The sequence below is a fragment of the Chamaea fasciata genome, unplaced genomic scaffold (assembly GCF_029207755.1).
Source record: "Chamaea fasciata isolate MVZ Bird 193981 ecotype frontalis unplaced genomic scaffold, bChaFas1.0.hap1 SCAF_6, whole genome shotgun sequence".
In the NCBI taxonomy this organism is placed as follows: Eukaryota; Metazoa; Chordata; class Aves; order Passeriformes; family Sylviidae; genus Chamaea; species Chamaea fasciata.
This window is the reverse complement of record NW_027094091.1, coordinates 49,753,778-49,769,996: the sequence shown is the minus strand read 5'-3', so window position 1 is coordinate 49,769,996 and position 16,219 is coordinate 49,753,778. Positions and strand designations below refer to the sequence as shown.

At 37.2% G+C, this 16,219-nt stretch overlaps 1 protein-coding gene across 3 annotated transcripts in view; it reads left to right on the top strand.

Moving 5' to 3' along the window:
• The window catches only part of RAP1GDS1 (Rap1 GTPase-GDP dissociation stimulator 1), a 90,198-nt gene that overhangs the window by 22,607 nt on the left and 51,372 nt on the right, over positions 1–16,219 (top strand). For 2 of the 3 annotated variants that reach the window (XM_066186338.1, XM_066186341.1), the window contains exon 2: positions 9,849–9,959. In XM_066186338.1, the coding sequence (XP_066042435.1) occupies positions 9,849–9,959 (111 nt within the window). The remainder of the gene's footprint in view (positions 1–9,848; positions 9,960–16,219) is intronic. The other variant, XM_066186339.1, reaches the window with a different exon arrangement.

Here is a 16,219-nt window from a genome sequence, read left to right as displayed (position 1 = left end):
TCTGATATCAATAACCACTGATAATAGTGATGTCAAATTACCATGTAAGGATTCTGGTATACCTATTAAGACCATGTGAATTTATGTGACTCCTCTTTTTCTGGCATCATCATGGATTTATTTATTATCAGTAAGAAAGACCTGAAAACTGAGAATCTTCATTGTCTCCAGTAAACCACAGGATGACGATTAGTCCTGCAGGGAGTATCTGAGGAACCTGAGGTTGCTCAATCTGGAGAAAAGAATGCTAAGAGGAGACCACATCACTCTCTAAACTCCCTGAAAGGAGACTGTAGCAAGGTGGGTGTCGGCCTCTTCTCCCAAGTAACTAGGAAGAGAAAATGACCTCAAGTTGTGCTGGGGAGGCTCAGGTTGGATATTAGGAAAAATTTCTTTACTGAAAGGAGGAAAAGGCTCCCCAGAGATGTGGTAAAGTCACCATCCCTGGAAGTGTTCAAAAAATGAGTGCATGTGATGCTTTTCAATATGGTTTAGTGGGCATGGTGGTGTTCAGTCAATGATCTTGGAGGTCTTCTCCAGCCTTAAAAAGTCCGTGATTCTATGACCTTCAAACCAGACAGCTTAAAAGAAAAGAAACAGAATCTGTAACAATCTGTGGACTCATGGTTCACCCTATTCCTTTCAGGTGCTTCCTTTCCATATTTAAGGTTTTCAGGGAACTCATGATAGCTAGAAAAAGCTGTGTAGTGAGAGATTAGTATTTCATAACATCTGACAGAAGAGCACTGATGTGACATACAATTAGAGCAGGCAGTACTGACTTTGAACCTGAGTATCTTACCCAGACAAAACTGTCACTGTTTCTGGTGAAAGATTGCCTGAGGGCTTTATACAGAATCAAACCCTGATTTGTTCAGTAACTCAAGCTGGTATAAGTATAGTTATGACAGATACTGCACCGTGTACTTGTACACTTGATATGGACTTAATTGCAGAGGGTAGGCCAAAGAGCAGAACCGGAGCTTGTTGAAGTCAAAGAGAATTTTTCTTAGTTCTGGAACTTTGTATCCTCAGCTTTGTATTACCTGGTTTCTATTTGTTCGTTCGTTTGTTAATTTTTAGGCTCAGTAAGAAAGACAAGTAATTTTAACTTGTTTATTAAAAAAGCTAACAGTAGAGTAAGCTGGTTAAATTGATTAGAAATGTATACTTCAAGTCTAAATTGCTGTCCTGCATTATAACATCCTAAAGTCCACCCAGACTAACTTGTAGCATTACAGATGTGTTATTTTGTTGGTTAATAAGCCATATTTTGTACAGAACTTGGGAAAAGTACAGGTGATTGGCACTCTCATTAAATTATGCCACAAAAGAAATCAGTGTTCTAATATAGTAAGGGAAATAATTTAACAAAAAATTCAAAAGCTCTTCAGGAGAGTGGAAAATGTTTTCCTCTTATTTGTTCGTGTAATGTCGAGGTTGGCATTTGTAGTCAGCTAACTTGAGTCACGTTAGGATCAAGACTTTTAGAGTAGGAACAGTCAGAAAAGGTTAAACACACACAGTAGTGCAGGCAAAGATCATCTCAAAGAAAAGATAAAGCTGAACAAGCTTGATATGTTTCATTTTAAACGTGCTGTTTCTAGACTGTACTGTTTCAGTAGTTTAATTTTCTTCTGTTTTCTAGCACCTGTTCTCTGTTCTTGCTGTTGTGACTTGACAAAGTGACTCTTGCTTGCTAGATTAAAAGTGCTTCAGGTAGAAATCATCTGGAGGAGCAGAAAAGGAAAAGAAAGAAGACAAAAGAACATAATAAGCCACCTAAAATAAATCAAAAAAGAGCCAGTAGAGAGATGCAAGCCCTGCTGGCTGCATGTGTGTGTATGCGTATGCATAGATGCATGCAGACATGCAGCTTGTCTCTTCTATACTGCTCCATATGGTTATATGTAGTACAGCATTGTAGGGAATGATAGATTTGATTAGTATTAAGAATACTCATTTTTTGCCAAGATCCTGCTTCAGTCATTTACTGACTTCAGGAAGAGCTGTATTGTATTCCAACTGTCTGCTTTAGGCTGTCCATTTTAATTCGCTTGATGAGTTTTTGCTTTAGCATGAGCGAGAAATGGGTTTGGCCTATTGTCTGAAGTAAGAGTAGTCATTTAAGATACTATTTTGTTCCTGTTGTTTTTTCCCCCACTAAATTTTTTCATTCTATGCATAGGGTGGGCAGTAATCTGGAATAATCTGGTGGAGGAGACCTTCCCTTGCCTTTTATGTTGCAGTACTTTGAAACCATGTCATAACCTAAGGAGGGGTGGGCATGTATAGAGAAGCATTTACAGTTGAATATTCCCACAAAGAACTGGATCCCCTTCTGCCCCATGTGATACCTGACACTTTCTTGATACCTGCCCATGACATGCTGTGGTCTGCTTTATAGAAGTGCTGAGTGCAATCTGTAACTGCATCAGAAGACTCCTGAAGAGCCCAGAGTGTGCAGTAATTCTGGAACCTGAAAATCTCACGTTGAAAACCCACTTCCCACACCCTGAATTTCCAGTTCTCCCATTCACTTACACAGTGCATTGCTTCCCTCGTACTTTATAAATACCTTCTGAAAGCAAGCACATTCATAACCTTGAAGCATGATGACATAATGTAATGATAGTAACTTTATAATTGCCAGTGAGAATGGAAATGATCCTTCATCTTTTAGTAGTACCTGGTGAAAAAAAAAAAAAAAAGGAAGAACCACTTGCCAAGAAGGAGGATATGAAAAGACATTCAGCTGTTCTTTGACGGAACATTTGTCCTGAAAGAGAGAGGTGTCCCTTGGAAAAAACAGTATTCTTCATGCGTACATCTTGGCACACACTGTATTGTATGGTAAATATTTCACATGGTGAAATATATGTGGGTTGATTTAATTCTGGAACTTGGTGTGTTTAAAACCATTTTTGTAGTATGACTCAGTAAAGAGCAGGTACCTGGAGAAAAAAAAGCTATCCGAAAATACGATGTGAAAAAACAAATGCAGTCTTGTCAATTAAATTGTGATTCTTTATAAATTGGTAGCCATCTTGACAGTTTCTTAAACTACTGCTAGTAATAGAATACCAGAAAAGATCTTTCCATAAACTGAGAACCAAAGTATTTGAAATAATTACTTTTTCTATAATTAGCTGATTTTTAAATGAAATTTATCCACTACAGACTCCCTCTATCAGGCAATTTTCTATTAAATGAAGAAAATCTATTTCATTCTTCATCTAGGACTGGTTTTAAGCAAAATCTTTAGGGCTTTTTGTAAAGCAGTAGAGTCATGTTGATTCCACTGAATTTTGATCAGTTTCTTTAGACCTTAAGATAATTCCAGATCTGCAGTTTTCAATTGTGAAATACAAAGATACCTAAATCTGTACATTTTCCTAGGAAAGATTTTTTAATCTTCCAAGGTTTTGCAAAATCTTCTGAAATGTCATTCTTATAGTCTAGCCTTTGCAAGTCATGATTTAAGTAATAGAGGATCATTAATGTGCAGAAACCAATTACAGCAGCTACAGATCCACATGCCTTGGTATAGTGTAGATGTTTTTTTATATTAGAATCTATTGTTAGTCTGCGACTGCAGTAAAAATAATATGGGAAATTATTTTCAAAGACATCAAATGTCCTCCAAGGTGGAGGGGGGGACACAGGGAAAGCAAACAGAAAATTTGCATTGGCTACAGATTCCAAGTGTACTGACTGCTGGTTGACGCCACTTTTTTTTTCAGTTTCTATCCTGATTTTGAATACAGATTGACTAAGTAGCTGTTAATGTGTATAGGCTGATCTGATAATTACAAAAACTAATTAGGTAGCTTAGTGCTCAGGTGGCAGTGAGTCATGGTGTGTCAGTATTTTCAGGTAATAAAAATGAAGCCCCATGTCAGAAGAACAGATGCAGAAGCGAGTGGATAAATGAAAGAGTAACAAGTCTCTAAGACCAGATGGCATATATCTAAGATTCAGAAAGTGTTTAAGAATGAAGCAGCTGAACTGCTGTCAAAAATAGACACTCTCATTGAAATTAGTTACTATGCTAGAAAAGTAGAGCAAATGTACCTAAGTAAAAGACAGGTTGCAGAAGGAGCCCTGCAGTTAATGATCCATCATTATATCTCTGGAACTAGGAAATCTGTTGGGAAAAAAGCATTAACCCACCTCAATGAACAAGGTAGGACAGAAATAAACAGGGCTTCTGTTTTTAAAAAAAATGTTCTTTCCTGATTAAGATGTTGGTCTTGTCTGTCTGTACCAGGTCTTCTGGCATTACTAATCAAAAACTACTTCTTCACTGCTGTCCTCTGACAGCATAAAGGTACCTCCTGATTAGATGCCTGGTTTAAAAATCTCCTGGATGGGCTAGGAGCAAAGAGTTGTCTCTAATGATGGGTTTGGCAGAAGATATTGTACACTTGGGAGCGCTTGAGGGCACCTGCTACAAAGAAAGGAGGGGATGGAGTATTTTTTGGCAATGAGCTGAATGTGAGAACAAGATTCTCTGTCCTCAATAAGCTCTGTATTTGGAGTATTTTGAATGTCCATGTGAACATTTGTATGGGACTAGGTATCTTCTGAAGAATTACCCAAGAGGATGTGTCTCAGTTTATATAGGTTCAAAAAGGACTCATGCTGTACATTTCTGCAAGCTTATTCAATGTCCTGGGAGCTAAGGGGCTCTCATAACTTTGCACCAGTCTTCTGTTTTCTTTGGGGAAGTGGCATCTGGGGTCATTAAAGACCAAAGTTGTGCTACAGATCTCACCAGGTGCTGGGCTTTCTGCTGCAAAAATAATTCAGGCCAAATATATAAATCTCACCCAAACGCATTATGTGTCTGATCTTTGCATCAGGTTCTGAAATAATATCACATCAGACTACACTTTTCATCAAAAACAACTGTGGTGAGCCTGGGGTGGATTGTCTCTATGGGTTAGTTTGGACTGAAATTCTAGTAAGTTCAAGTCTGTGCAAGAAAATGAAGTAGTTTCTGCAGTCTCACCCATGTGCATGTACGCACTTACATTTTTAAGAGATTTATGCTATTATAACACAAGGAGACACATAAAATTGCATAGTTCCTCCTGCTCAGTTTGATGTCTCATTGTTTCCTGAGAGGCAGTGGAACAGACTTAAAAGGCTCTGAAATTGGTACAACCACCATACTGGGGAGACTGAGTTCTACCCGTAAGAGCCGAACTGCTCAAACTTTTTTTATCTGATCAGAATGTTTCAGTATGCCCCATTTCAATATCTATTAATTTTGAATTCCTTATCTGTTAAGTTGCATGTATAATGCAATAGTCTGTTTAATAACAACATGTCTACATCTACCAAGTGTCAATCAAAAGATACAGTCAATGTTAATGATAAGTTCAAAATCCTCATTTTGTAGAGAAAATATCTATACTGGATAAAATGTTATAAGATATATGAAAAACAAACAGTCCAGACAAAAGCTGACCATCTAAGTACTTAGCGAAGATGTTCTAAATAGTTTATTAACATCAGTCTTGGAATAGGTCTTTTCCTGTGAATTGGGTGAAGATGCTATGGACTCAGAGCAAAATTGGCAAGTTGGTTCTTACTCTCAGAAGCTACTAGAAAGACTATTGGATACCTTTTCAAACTTTTTGCAGTCTAACCAGCACTTCTGTGGCCCTGGCCCTAAACAAAGTTGATCAACTACACATTTTTACTAGATGAAAGAACAGTTCTTTTGTATAAAACAAGTCAGTGACTGCAAATAGGAATGAGTCACAGAAAAGCTCTTCGAAAAGGAGTACAGTGAAGTGAAATGGAATATTAAAACATTCACTAATGTTAGTTTCTGACTAAATCTCTCCATAAAAATGCCTGCACAAGAGATAGCAAAAGGTTGCGAGAAGTAGTAGTAATACTGTGCTACCAAAAAAAAAAAAAAAAAAGAAAAAAAAAAAGTGGGCAATCAAAGTATTTAAACTGCCTCATTTTTTACAAGTGTTTTGTGCAGGAGGAGTTACTGGGGAAAACAAAATGTAACCGTAGGTGGAATGGGCCAGACAGGTCTGACAGATCTTGGCAGACTCCACTTGCTAACTTATCAGTTTGTAACATTAGGATATTTAGGATTAAGGTGTGTGGGATTCAGAGCTTTTTGTCCAGATAAGGTAACTAATTTTTCTGAAAGCAATACAGTTAGCCAGATATGAAAGACTGCCTGTGCTTAGGGTCATCAACAAAACAGTTGACACTTTTGTTAAAGTTCAGTCTTCATGCCACACATATTCACAGTATGATACCACATTGTTGACCAACTGTACCCCAGGGAACATTACTAGCCAATTTTTACCTCTGCTGTCCTGATCTTGCACCCTTGGATCCTCCTAATGTGAGCTTCACATGACTTGCATTTTGACACAATGTACCAACTCACGTTTCTCTGATACTCAGCCAAAAAAATTCCTGATACTGCTTTTATTTGATGGGGTTTTTCTGCTGAGAATCTGATCAGCCTATGCAGCCACAAGCCTATTGGAAACAGCTTCTATAGAAGGGGAGGAGGAGACACAGAAGTAAGCAGGAGATGATCACAAGAAAACAACAGGGGTTTTGTACTTGAAAAAGAAGCATTTGCAGCTTCTTCCCTAAACAACGGGTTTAGGGCAGCTGTGAAACAGCAGGAGTCCGGAAGCCGTGTGTGATTATATGGTGAGAGCCCTCTGGAACATTGCAGCACTTCTCTCTGAATAGCCCTGTCAGTGTCATCTCGGATTATAAGGGTTTGTTCTTTTCAGGACAACAAAAGAAAAAAATAAAAAGATAACAAAACTTCTGAATCTATTGAAGATCTGTTTGCACAAATCCAAGATTCTTGGGTTTCAAAAGTAACTGTCTCTTTCAAGGTATCAACTCAGTGTAGAAAGGAGACAGACTAGGACAGAAAGAACTAAAGTAAATAAGTTCTTTCTTGAAGGATGGTTTCTTCCCTCGGTGCTCTTGGCCTCGTGACATTGTGTCAAGAGATCGGTTCTTTCTATAGTATTCCAATTACATTTTCTTCTTTAGTACAGAGTGATTAAGCTGCAAGAAGTTTAGAGTTGTAGGCTTGTTAGAAAATCAAGGATTATTGTAATTTTTTTTAGAACCACACATAATGCATATGCTTTCTAAATGAATCTCTAATGTTATGTTATTTTAAAAATACTCACAGCATCCAAGTATACCTAGTGGAAGGGCAATTTAGCACACAGTGCAACATGTTTCTTAAGATATTTTAAAAGTAGTATTCCCACAAGTACCATTGTCACAAGTGTCCATTGATAGTTGAAGTGTGTCTAAAGTTACAGTTGAATGTCCGTGTATGTCAGTGGAGTGTGCACATGCTTAGTACCATGAAAAATTGAGTTCTTTGTCCTAGGGAATGAAATATTTGGATAGTCACACTTGAACAATTTTGCCCAAAATGCATAATTTTGCTTATCATCTGTAATGGTGTAGTATTAAAATAGTGGACTTTCCCCAGAAAAACTTTACATGACACTGAGCAGTAAGGGGTGGTGGGAAAATAGACTGGGGAGACTTCTAACTCTATCTCTATTGCAGGTTCTGATGTGGCACGGAGTAAAAGAAATAACAAGTATTTTATATAAAGCACTCATCTCTGCACAGAAAAATGAAATAATAAGTGGATCTTGTGATTTATTGAGCACAAGTGAAGTAGAAGAGGCTGTGAGAAAGAAATAAAATCTGGGTGTGCTCTGTGACAATAGTCTGCAAAAACTGGTGTGGCGGTGAATTTCTTATCCTTGTGTTCTTTTCCAGGTTATAGGAGCCCTTGCTTTTCTATATATATAGAAACCTACTATATATAGTAGGTTGGGTCTTATTTAAATGTTGCTATAGCTCAAAACTAAATGTGTGAATTTACAAGGAGAGGAGATGCCTATAAGAAAGGAAGAGAATTAGTGCTATGTTAGCAGAAAACTGAAGAGAAGAATATAAGAAAGAGGCAGATGAGGAAGGTATAAGAGGAGGTAGAGTGCACACTGTTAAACTGTAGTACTGGTCATTGAGTACCCTACATCTGTGGTTTTTGACAAATTCTAGTGGCATATCCTGATTAATGTATTTAACCAATGAGACTTTGCAGTGTGTCAACTTTACTCTTGGCTAAATGTGATTCAAGAAAAGTGCTGCAGTAAGCCAGCTAGAGAGTAATGTGAGTATGAGGGGAAATAAAATTTAGGGTTTTTGTTTTTTTCCCTGATAGCTTGTTCCAGAAGGTGACAGCTCAGCGTGGTGAAGAGGTAGTAGGGAGGAAGGTTTTTAGTATCTTGAGGAGCCATAACCAAATGTGGTTGCCCAAAAGGCTTTTGCAGAGTTGCCAGCATACTGCTGGCTGTCTGCATTTAGGAATACTGACACTCTGGCCATAGTGTTGCTAAGAACGTGTTCATTACTGAATAGACAAAATAACTGCCTGGTCATAGAAACATATAAGCAATTTCATATATAAATGCTGAGCACTTCAAAAAGTTAGGTATCTCACCTTTATCTATATGGAATATTGAACTACAAAAGCATATGCTAATAAAAATTAGAAGTGGAACAAAAGCCACAGCTTTGGCTGAGAAGGGAAGCAGCTTCAGGAGTGAGATTCCACCCTCTTCATGGGATGCCTGCTGTGTCTCCACTCTTTTCCTTTGCACCATCCATACATAGGCAAGTGAAGAGGAGGCAAAGCACAGCTGGTGCCAGCTCACCTGTCAAGGAGGCTTCCTACGCTGGTGGGAAGCTCTAAGGCAGCACTGGCTGCTAGTCAGGCTCAGAAGATACCAGTGATGCATTGAAAAGAAACTGCACCTATGGCTGTGTCAAGCTTGGGTCAAGGCTCTTGATCAGCCACTGGGAACAAGAGACACTATTTAACAGTATTTGTTTTGAGTAACACTTTCTGCTTGCTGTCAGAGTTGGCATGGAAACTGAATCAGCACTCATTTTTAAAAGAATAGTCCATTCAGAGTGAGGTTAGTCATCAGTGGGCTTACCAGAGGCTCAGGCTGCAGCTGCCAGCACTTAAACCTTGCTCAAGAAGGGATAGAATCCTCAAAATGGTAACAGTCATACCACCCCAACCTTTACTGGGCAAATAGGTGTCTTTTGAGAATGATTTCATCTCTTTGCATTTGGGTGGTGGTGGGGTTTTTTTAAAGAGGGAAGAGTTAATAACCTGAAATCCACAACAGAACTTTCTTATTTCAAGAAATACGCCATCTGTTTTTATGGATCAGTGGAATTTAAAGAGTTAACACAATTCATATAAGCAATGATGCTTGTAACATTGTGGTGGTAAGTGGCATCATTCTTAAAAGGCTCTAAGCTTAGCACTAGGCATCTGTGAATAGTCAAGATGGAAGCCTACACAGCATGCAGAAATTGGCATTTTCAATTACTTTGCCTCTATTGATGAAGAAGATCAGGATATGCTTATTTCTCTTCTATTTTATTCCCACACACAAGGGAAGAAGCAAAGAAACGGCTGCTGGTTTTCTGTACTGGCAAAGCTGAGAAAATACTGATGGATAAACTGCTGTTCGATGGCATTTCATAAAGTGCCTGCTGTGACATCCTGTTCTCAGATGCAAAATGATAAATGTATATATAAATTTGAGAAGTCTAATTTCATCTATAACCTTTGACTCCTGGCTTTTTGTATCCTCAGAACACAGACCATGCATGTCTTCTTCATTGATACGGGAACTGTTTACTTTACACAAACTATTCACATTCAAGACTATAGTGCTGTTACCAAATTGTTGAGGACACTGATTTCTTTTTCCTTTGTGTTTATCAAGCAGATAATTTAAGTGAAGCCCTGAAAAAGCTGAAGATAACATCCACTGACAGCACAGCAGATAGCTTGGAGGGATGCTTGGACTGCCTGCTTCAAGCTCTGGCACAAAACAGTAAGTTGTATGGACCTTTAAAATTTTAAATCATACGAGATCAGTGAATTAAAATGTGGCAGAAAGATTGACTCAAGCAGTAGGCTGCTAGATTGTCTCTATTGAATTTTGGGAGTTTTTAACCCATAGGTCTGCAACATTCCAGTAGCAATGAAGACAGTGACCTGAATGTTTGGTACAGGTGTAGTCCATTCCTTTTTCCAAGATGAAGTAGAACACTTACTTTTTAAATTGATCATTCAGGAAAAAAAGGAACAGAGATGGAGAAATAAGCCTGATAAGATGTGGAAGAGGATAATGGAGCTGCTCGCTAATTCTGGTTGAAAGACCATAGTTTCCCATTTGTAATGCATTTCTCCTCACACTTCCGATCACAGATCTCTTAGGATATCCAAAGTTGGTCCGAGTTTGATACATAGTATGTAACAAAAATAACATCAGAATGGAACAAGATGTCATTTTCAACAAAAACTTTAGAATGCTTGTCCCCACTCCCAGTAAATAGAAAGGTAAGGTTAATGAGGATGACAGCTTATAAGACTTCTCTGAGTTTAACTTTCTTAGTGCTTCAGATTGTGGCAGAAAAAAAATACGTGTACAATTTCAGGTTGAAAAACTTCTCAGGATAGGTACAAGCCATGATTTAAAAAATTATTTTAAAAAAGAGTACTTTGGAAATATCGGTACACTCAAAAGTACAAGTTGTTAATAAGTCTTGGCTTTTTTCACATAATGGTGTTCTACAAATCAAAGCCTTTTGGATTAGTTGGTGTAAAATACTTGCTGAGGTTTTTCATGACTGAATATAGGCACCATCCAGATCAAGTGAAAAATAGATTATAACAGTGTCTGCATTTAATAGTAGTCTGTTTTTAGTTCTCAGTATTTTAGAAGGAGATTATCATCCAGAAAGTAATAAAATCTTTAAGGTTTAGATCAACCATTTTTTGAAGGTTCTGGATTTATTTATAGGGTATATCCAATACTTTAATTCAAACTCCAACTGGATTCATTTCCACTACTTTCAAGCCTAGTACTTAAACAATAAATACTAAAAAGAAGATCATATGAAAAGTGACAACTTACTTGTGTAAATAACAGAGTTTGCTATTTTGCCTATGAAGGTCACATAGCTGTGTCAGAGAACAAGTCTGGCAGATGCAAAATAATTTTACTAATGTACATCAAACTTACTGATGCTTCCTTGCATCATGACTCTCTTCTGTCTCAGTCTAGCGCTTTGCTCTTCCTTCCAAAATCTTTTCTCTTCTAGATTTGTAGCTGCCGGATCAGATAAACAGATTATTAGGATTTTGACCTCTCTTTTTGGGGTAGTTCTAGAAAATGTATTCTCTCCACAATTTCCCATGTTCTTTGTGTGTAAGTCAGTGACATGTATATAGCCCTGCTGAGCTGCCCTACAATGCATATCTCCACATGTTTACATTTGCCCAGGATTGAGGGCGACTGAAATAGTGCACTGAAAATTAGATGGGTCAGATAGGACAGGTTTTTTAAACAGCTTGCTAGTAATTTAGAAACCAGTATATCAATTCTGTTTCAAGGGAACTGGACACTTCCATACCTAAGTTTTGCCAAGTCTCTTTGGACAATGGGCTTTAGTTCTCATGGTCGTCTGATGATTTGGGGAACAGACTTCTGGCTTGAGACAATTATATGAGAACGGCAGTAAATTCAAAAGACTTCAGAGACTGAGGTAAATTGCATATAATGGATTGATTCAACAAATAGATACAGAATCAGCTTTCTAAATGCTTTCTCATAGCTCTCATCCATCCAGTTAACATCTTAATATAGATTTGACTGATTGATTTTTAATTATAGTGTATATCATCAAAAATATGATACCTAGTTATGAGAGACACACTGTACCTTTGTGTCTGTATATAAATTATCGCACAATAATAATGAGAAATCAAATTGTTTACATAAAAGTGCATGTTAATTGTAATGCAGAAATAAATAATACTTCACAAATAGTTATTCTGCTCTCTTTTAGTGTATTTCCATGTGTGTGATTAAATTAATGAAGTATACATTTATATTATAGTTCACTAAATCATCATTTAATGTGAGAGAAAAAAGCCATGCAAGGAATACTTCATTTTAAGAGAATTTTATAGGACTGTGATTTTGTTGGGAGTTCATGATGGTATTGTAAATCACAGAAGCTAAAGTTTTATTCACTGCTTTAAGACTTGGAGATAAAAATAATATTTTCTCTTATATAAAATTTAGTACATTACTAATATGGTAATGCAACCCACTCCCATCTACTGCCAGCCAAAATCAGTAGTTAAACTGAATGATATTACAGCAAATTGAGATTTTCAGTAAAGGTCAATTTCGGTTTTGCATAGTGCATGTACACATGAATGTTTTAGTGACCATTGCACTGCTTTTAATTGGTATCTGCATGCAGCATAGTTTTGTACCTGCTGCAGAATGTTCAATTCCCTAGTCTCTGAGAGTACAGTGAAAATTATACTTCCATTTATTTTGCACACAATCTTTATGTTTTCATTATGCTACAACATTACTTTCTTCTCATATTTTCTACTCTATAGAAAGAGATGACAAAGTTATGATGAATATTGTAACTTTTTATTTCTTTCTATGTAATGTCTGTGTTTTCTTTTGGTTTTCACTCTCCTTCTCAAAATGGATCTGTTGATAAGCCTAGACAGGTGTAATGCCCTGGAACATGATCCCTCCTGCCTGACTTTAGGAGCTATTCTGCCATTTGTCACACCAGTCAAATTAAGGTGCATGCACGCACACATGCTATACTACCGAAGGGTGAGTCAAATACTCAGCTGAACGTGATAACTGCTGGTAAATATTTGGCAAGCCAACTTCAAATTGTTTTAACTACAATTTGTCTAGGAGAAACTTGAATAGCTCTTCACGTCTGAGACCTGGGTCTGAAAATCCTGCACAGATGGTTTCCTTAGGAGACATTGTTTGGAAATATATATATTCCTATTTATTCAGATATTTTAGTTCTTGTCTGTCACCAGCACTTCTGTCTGAGGCCAGTCATATATGGTCTGGTTTGTGGCACTAGAGAAAACTGAGGAGGTTAAGATGAAAGATGCAACAGTGGCAGAAGAATAAGATATAAACATGTATTAGAAATGCTTTAGAATAAGGACATACCTCATTTTGTGTGGAGTTCCTTCAGCATTTCCAGTGAAGTTAACTAGCAAATCTGGGGACTTCGCAGCCATAAAGTTGCAGTAACATTAGTAGAGATTCATAGGTAGTGTAAGAGCTCCTTTCACCTCTGTGGATCTACCTCATTGGCATAAGCTGAGGTTCTGTCCACCTTGCTTCTGAAAGAAAAACACGAATATTTGATCTCTGTCCACCTGTAAGCACTCACCATCTGCTAAACTTCCCATAATTCAGATTTTTTAAGGAAAGGCTCGGGTACATGATCCATAAGCATTATTAGCAGTAAAAAAACAGAGCCAGCCATGCACAAAATGAATTACTGGCTTATATTCAATCAAGAGGTGAAAGTCATGTATTATGTGTGTTTTCTTTTAACAACTATACATTAAAACAAATTACTCCATTGTCTGCTCCATATAATCTGGATTAGTGCTATACAGACATGGCTTGATGTGTTATTGTCTAGAAAGAATTTTGCTGATCTTGAAGCAGACTGGTTTACAGTGACATGGAGTGTAGAATGATTGTAACAATTAGAAAAGGCTCAAGCCTCCTCAAAAGTATGAGCAAGACACATACTGAAGAAAAGTTATTTGAAAGATCAAATGCTTACACTTCTGTAATGTAATTAATTTCTGTAATTTCTGTAATGTAATGTACATTTCTGGAATGAAGTGAGGTATAATTGCTTTATTTTGTATCCCACACCCAAAGAAAAATATGGGTATGTAGTGCTATTGGATATTGGGAAAATCAGTTAATTTTCTTGTATGAGAAATTACAAGAGAAAACAATATTGGCCATTATTTTCAATCAACATAGACGAATTTATACTTGTTAAAAGCCATTTCATAAATACTATGCCTATCAAAAAAGCGCATTTATCGTAAGATCCCTAAATAAATGTCCACAAGAAAGGACTGCCTGACAGAAAGAAAGCAAAAGGGAAATAGAGGTTTTCTTTTAAACAGCAGGCTCTCTGGGACATAATTATTGCAGTAACAACAAAAAAAGTTACTGCTAGTCCAGACCTGCTGTGTTTCAGATACAAGAAGTTACAGCAGACTTCTTAAATAACCCAGTTTGATAAATGAGAAATCTGAAAAATCTGCTGAGAATGTTATTTTTGGCTCTGCTGTACTCAGCGTAAGAGGCTGAAAATGCCCACTAATCCCAGCTTTCAGCACCTGGCTCTGAAAATGTCTGACATGTAGCTGAAGTGCAAAGGCTGGCACATGCATTTGAAATATTTTTTACATACACTTTTTAGGAGACTAAGAATGTGGTTTTCATGTTTGTTTGAAGAAATGGTTAAGCAAAATCACAGCAGTAAAGATGAGCTTACATGAGAGGGCAAGGCCTCAGTTTTGAAAAGGATTTAGAAACATTGGAAATATTTGAAATAATGCACTTAGCCTTAAAGATGTGGGTGACTAAGATGCCCTGTTTTCTACTTGTTGAGCTTTGCTGATGCCTGGTAACTCAAAGAACCATCACATGATACATGAAAATTTTAAATTCATGCTTGAAACTGGAAATCTCAGCATTATTTAAAGGCTACTTTAGAGTGCCATTTTTCTTCCCATAATAGCATTTTGCTTTGCCCCAGAATGCATATGCTGGAGCCACGCTTGTTTAGAATATACTGACTGTGCTGTATCAGTGAAAATAACATTGTTACAAATTACCTAAACAATTTCTAGTAAACTTTTGCCATCAGTTTCTGCTGTTCCAGCGACACCGTGGGTTTATCCCTCCTACCTAAAGCTTCTTGTTCAGGTTTTCTCTTGGGAGTCACCAGTGAGTTTTCTGAAGTGTGGTTGTTCCTATATGATGGCACCTCACAGGAGGATGTGTTAGTATCTGGAGTGCTTAAGAAAAACTCTGATATCTGGAGACACAGCAGAATTCTCACATTCCTTTGTCAGTGGTGAAACTTTCCATTGAAAGCCCTAAAACTTTGGTAGGCACCTGCTTTAACAGGCATCTAGTTTTCTCTCTTTAATTATTTTGGTGGATTTCCAGTTCTAACAACCATATGTTTACACAGAGGTTATATTTCAGTTGGAAATTCATTTTATTCTGTTCTTCATAGCCCTGGCTTCCATATGTTGTTGCATTTAGTTAGTACTTGTGCTTCGTATACTTGATGTTCCTTTTTCTGATCTTCACTGGCCGTAGAAGGTGGAACCATTTCTCTACTGGAGTGGAAAAAATCACGAAGAATTGAGAATTTTATAATTCTGTAATTCAGGGCTCAACTAAAAAAAACCCTGAAATTTTAAAATATATTACTGTTGCTATTAACCTGTGATTTGTAAAAGAAAAAAGCAAGATTTACCTATTTTTATCTATTTACCTTTTTTTTGGACATTCTTGATAGTTCTGTGTACACACTCTTATTTATGCATTCCAGAGTCAAGTAGGCAGCTGTCTGTTTAACTTGTAACACTAAGTGCCATCTGATTTCAGTGAAGCCTTGTACCTCTGTAATACACAGAGGATTAAGAAACACTCATTTCATCCTTTGTTTCCACAGCCCTCTCACATTAGGATGAAAAAAATCTATCCCCCTGTCCCAAACATAGAAAAAATTAAATTGTAGAACCTTTTGTCATAGCAGAGTTGTTCTAAGGCACAGACCACTGAAATTACTTTCATTTTTTCCTATTGGCTAGACATCTTAAGCTTTCTCTGTTCCCTTTTGTGGAATGGAGCATGGAGAAAAAGCTCCACATTTCAGAGCTTGCCCAAACAAACATATTCTTAAACATCAGCATACTAACCTTTATCTATTTTGAAGAAATTGTATGAGCAGAATAAGAGTAAAATGATGCAACTGTTGTTTCATGCAGATTGTGGGCAACGAACGATGCTTTCCCGAGCGTGAATGCTTGCACAGTGTTAAAGCTTAAACCAATAACTCTCTATCGGCCCTATTCTGTCCCTCTAACTTCTGACCACAGTTGTTTTGGATGAATGAAAAAGAGCTTTCAGTATCCTTGTAGAGGCAGCACACTTAACAAACATGTAAGCTGTGACAAGGCTGTGCATAAGCACAT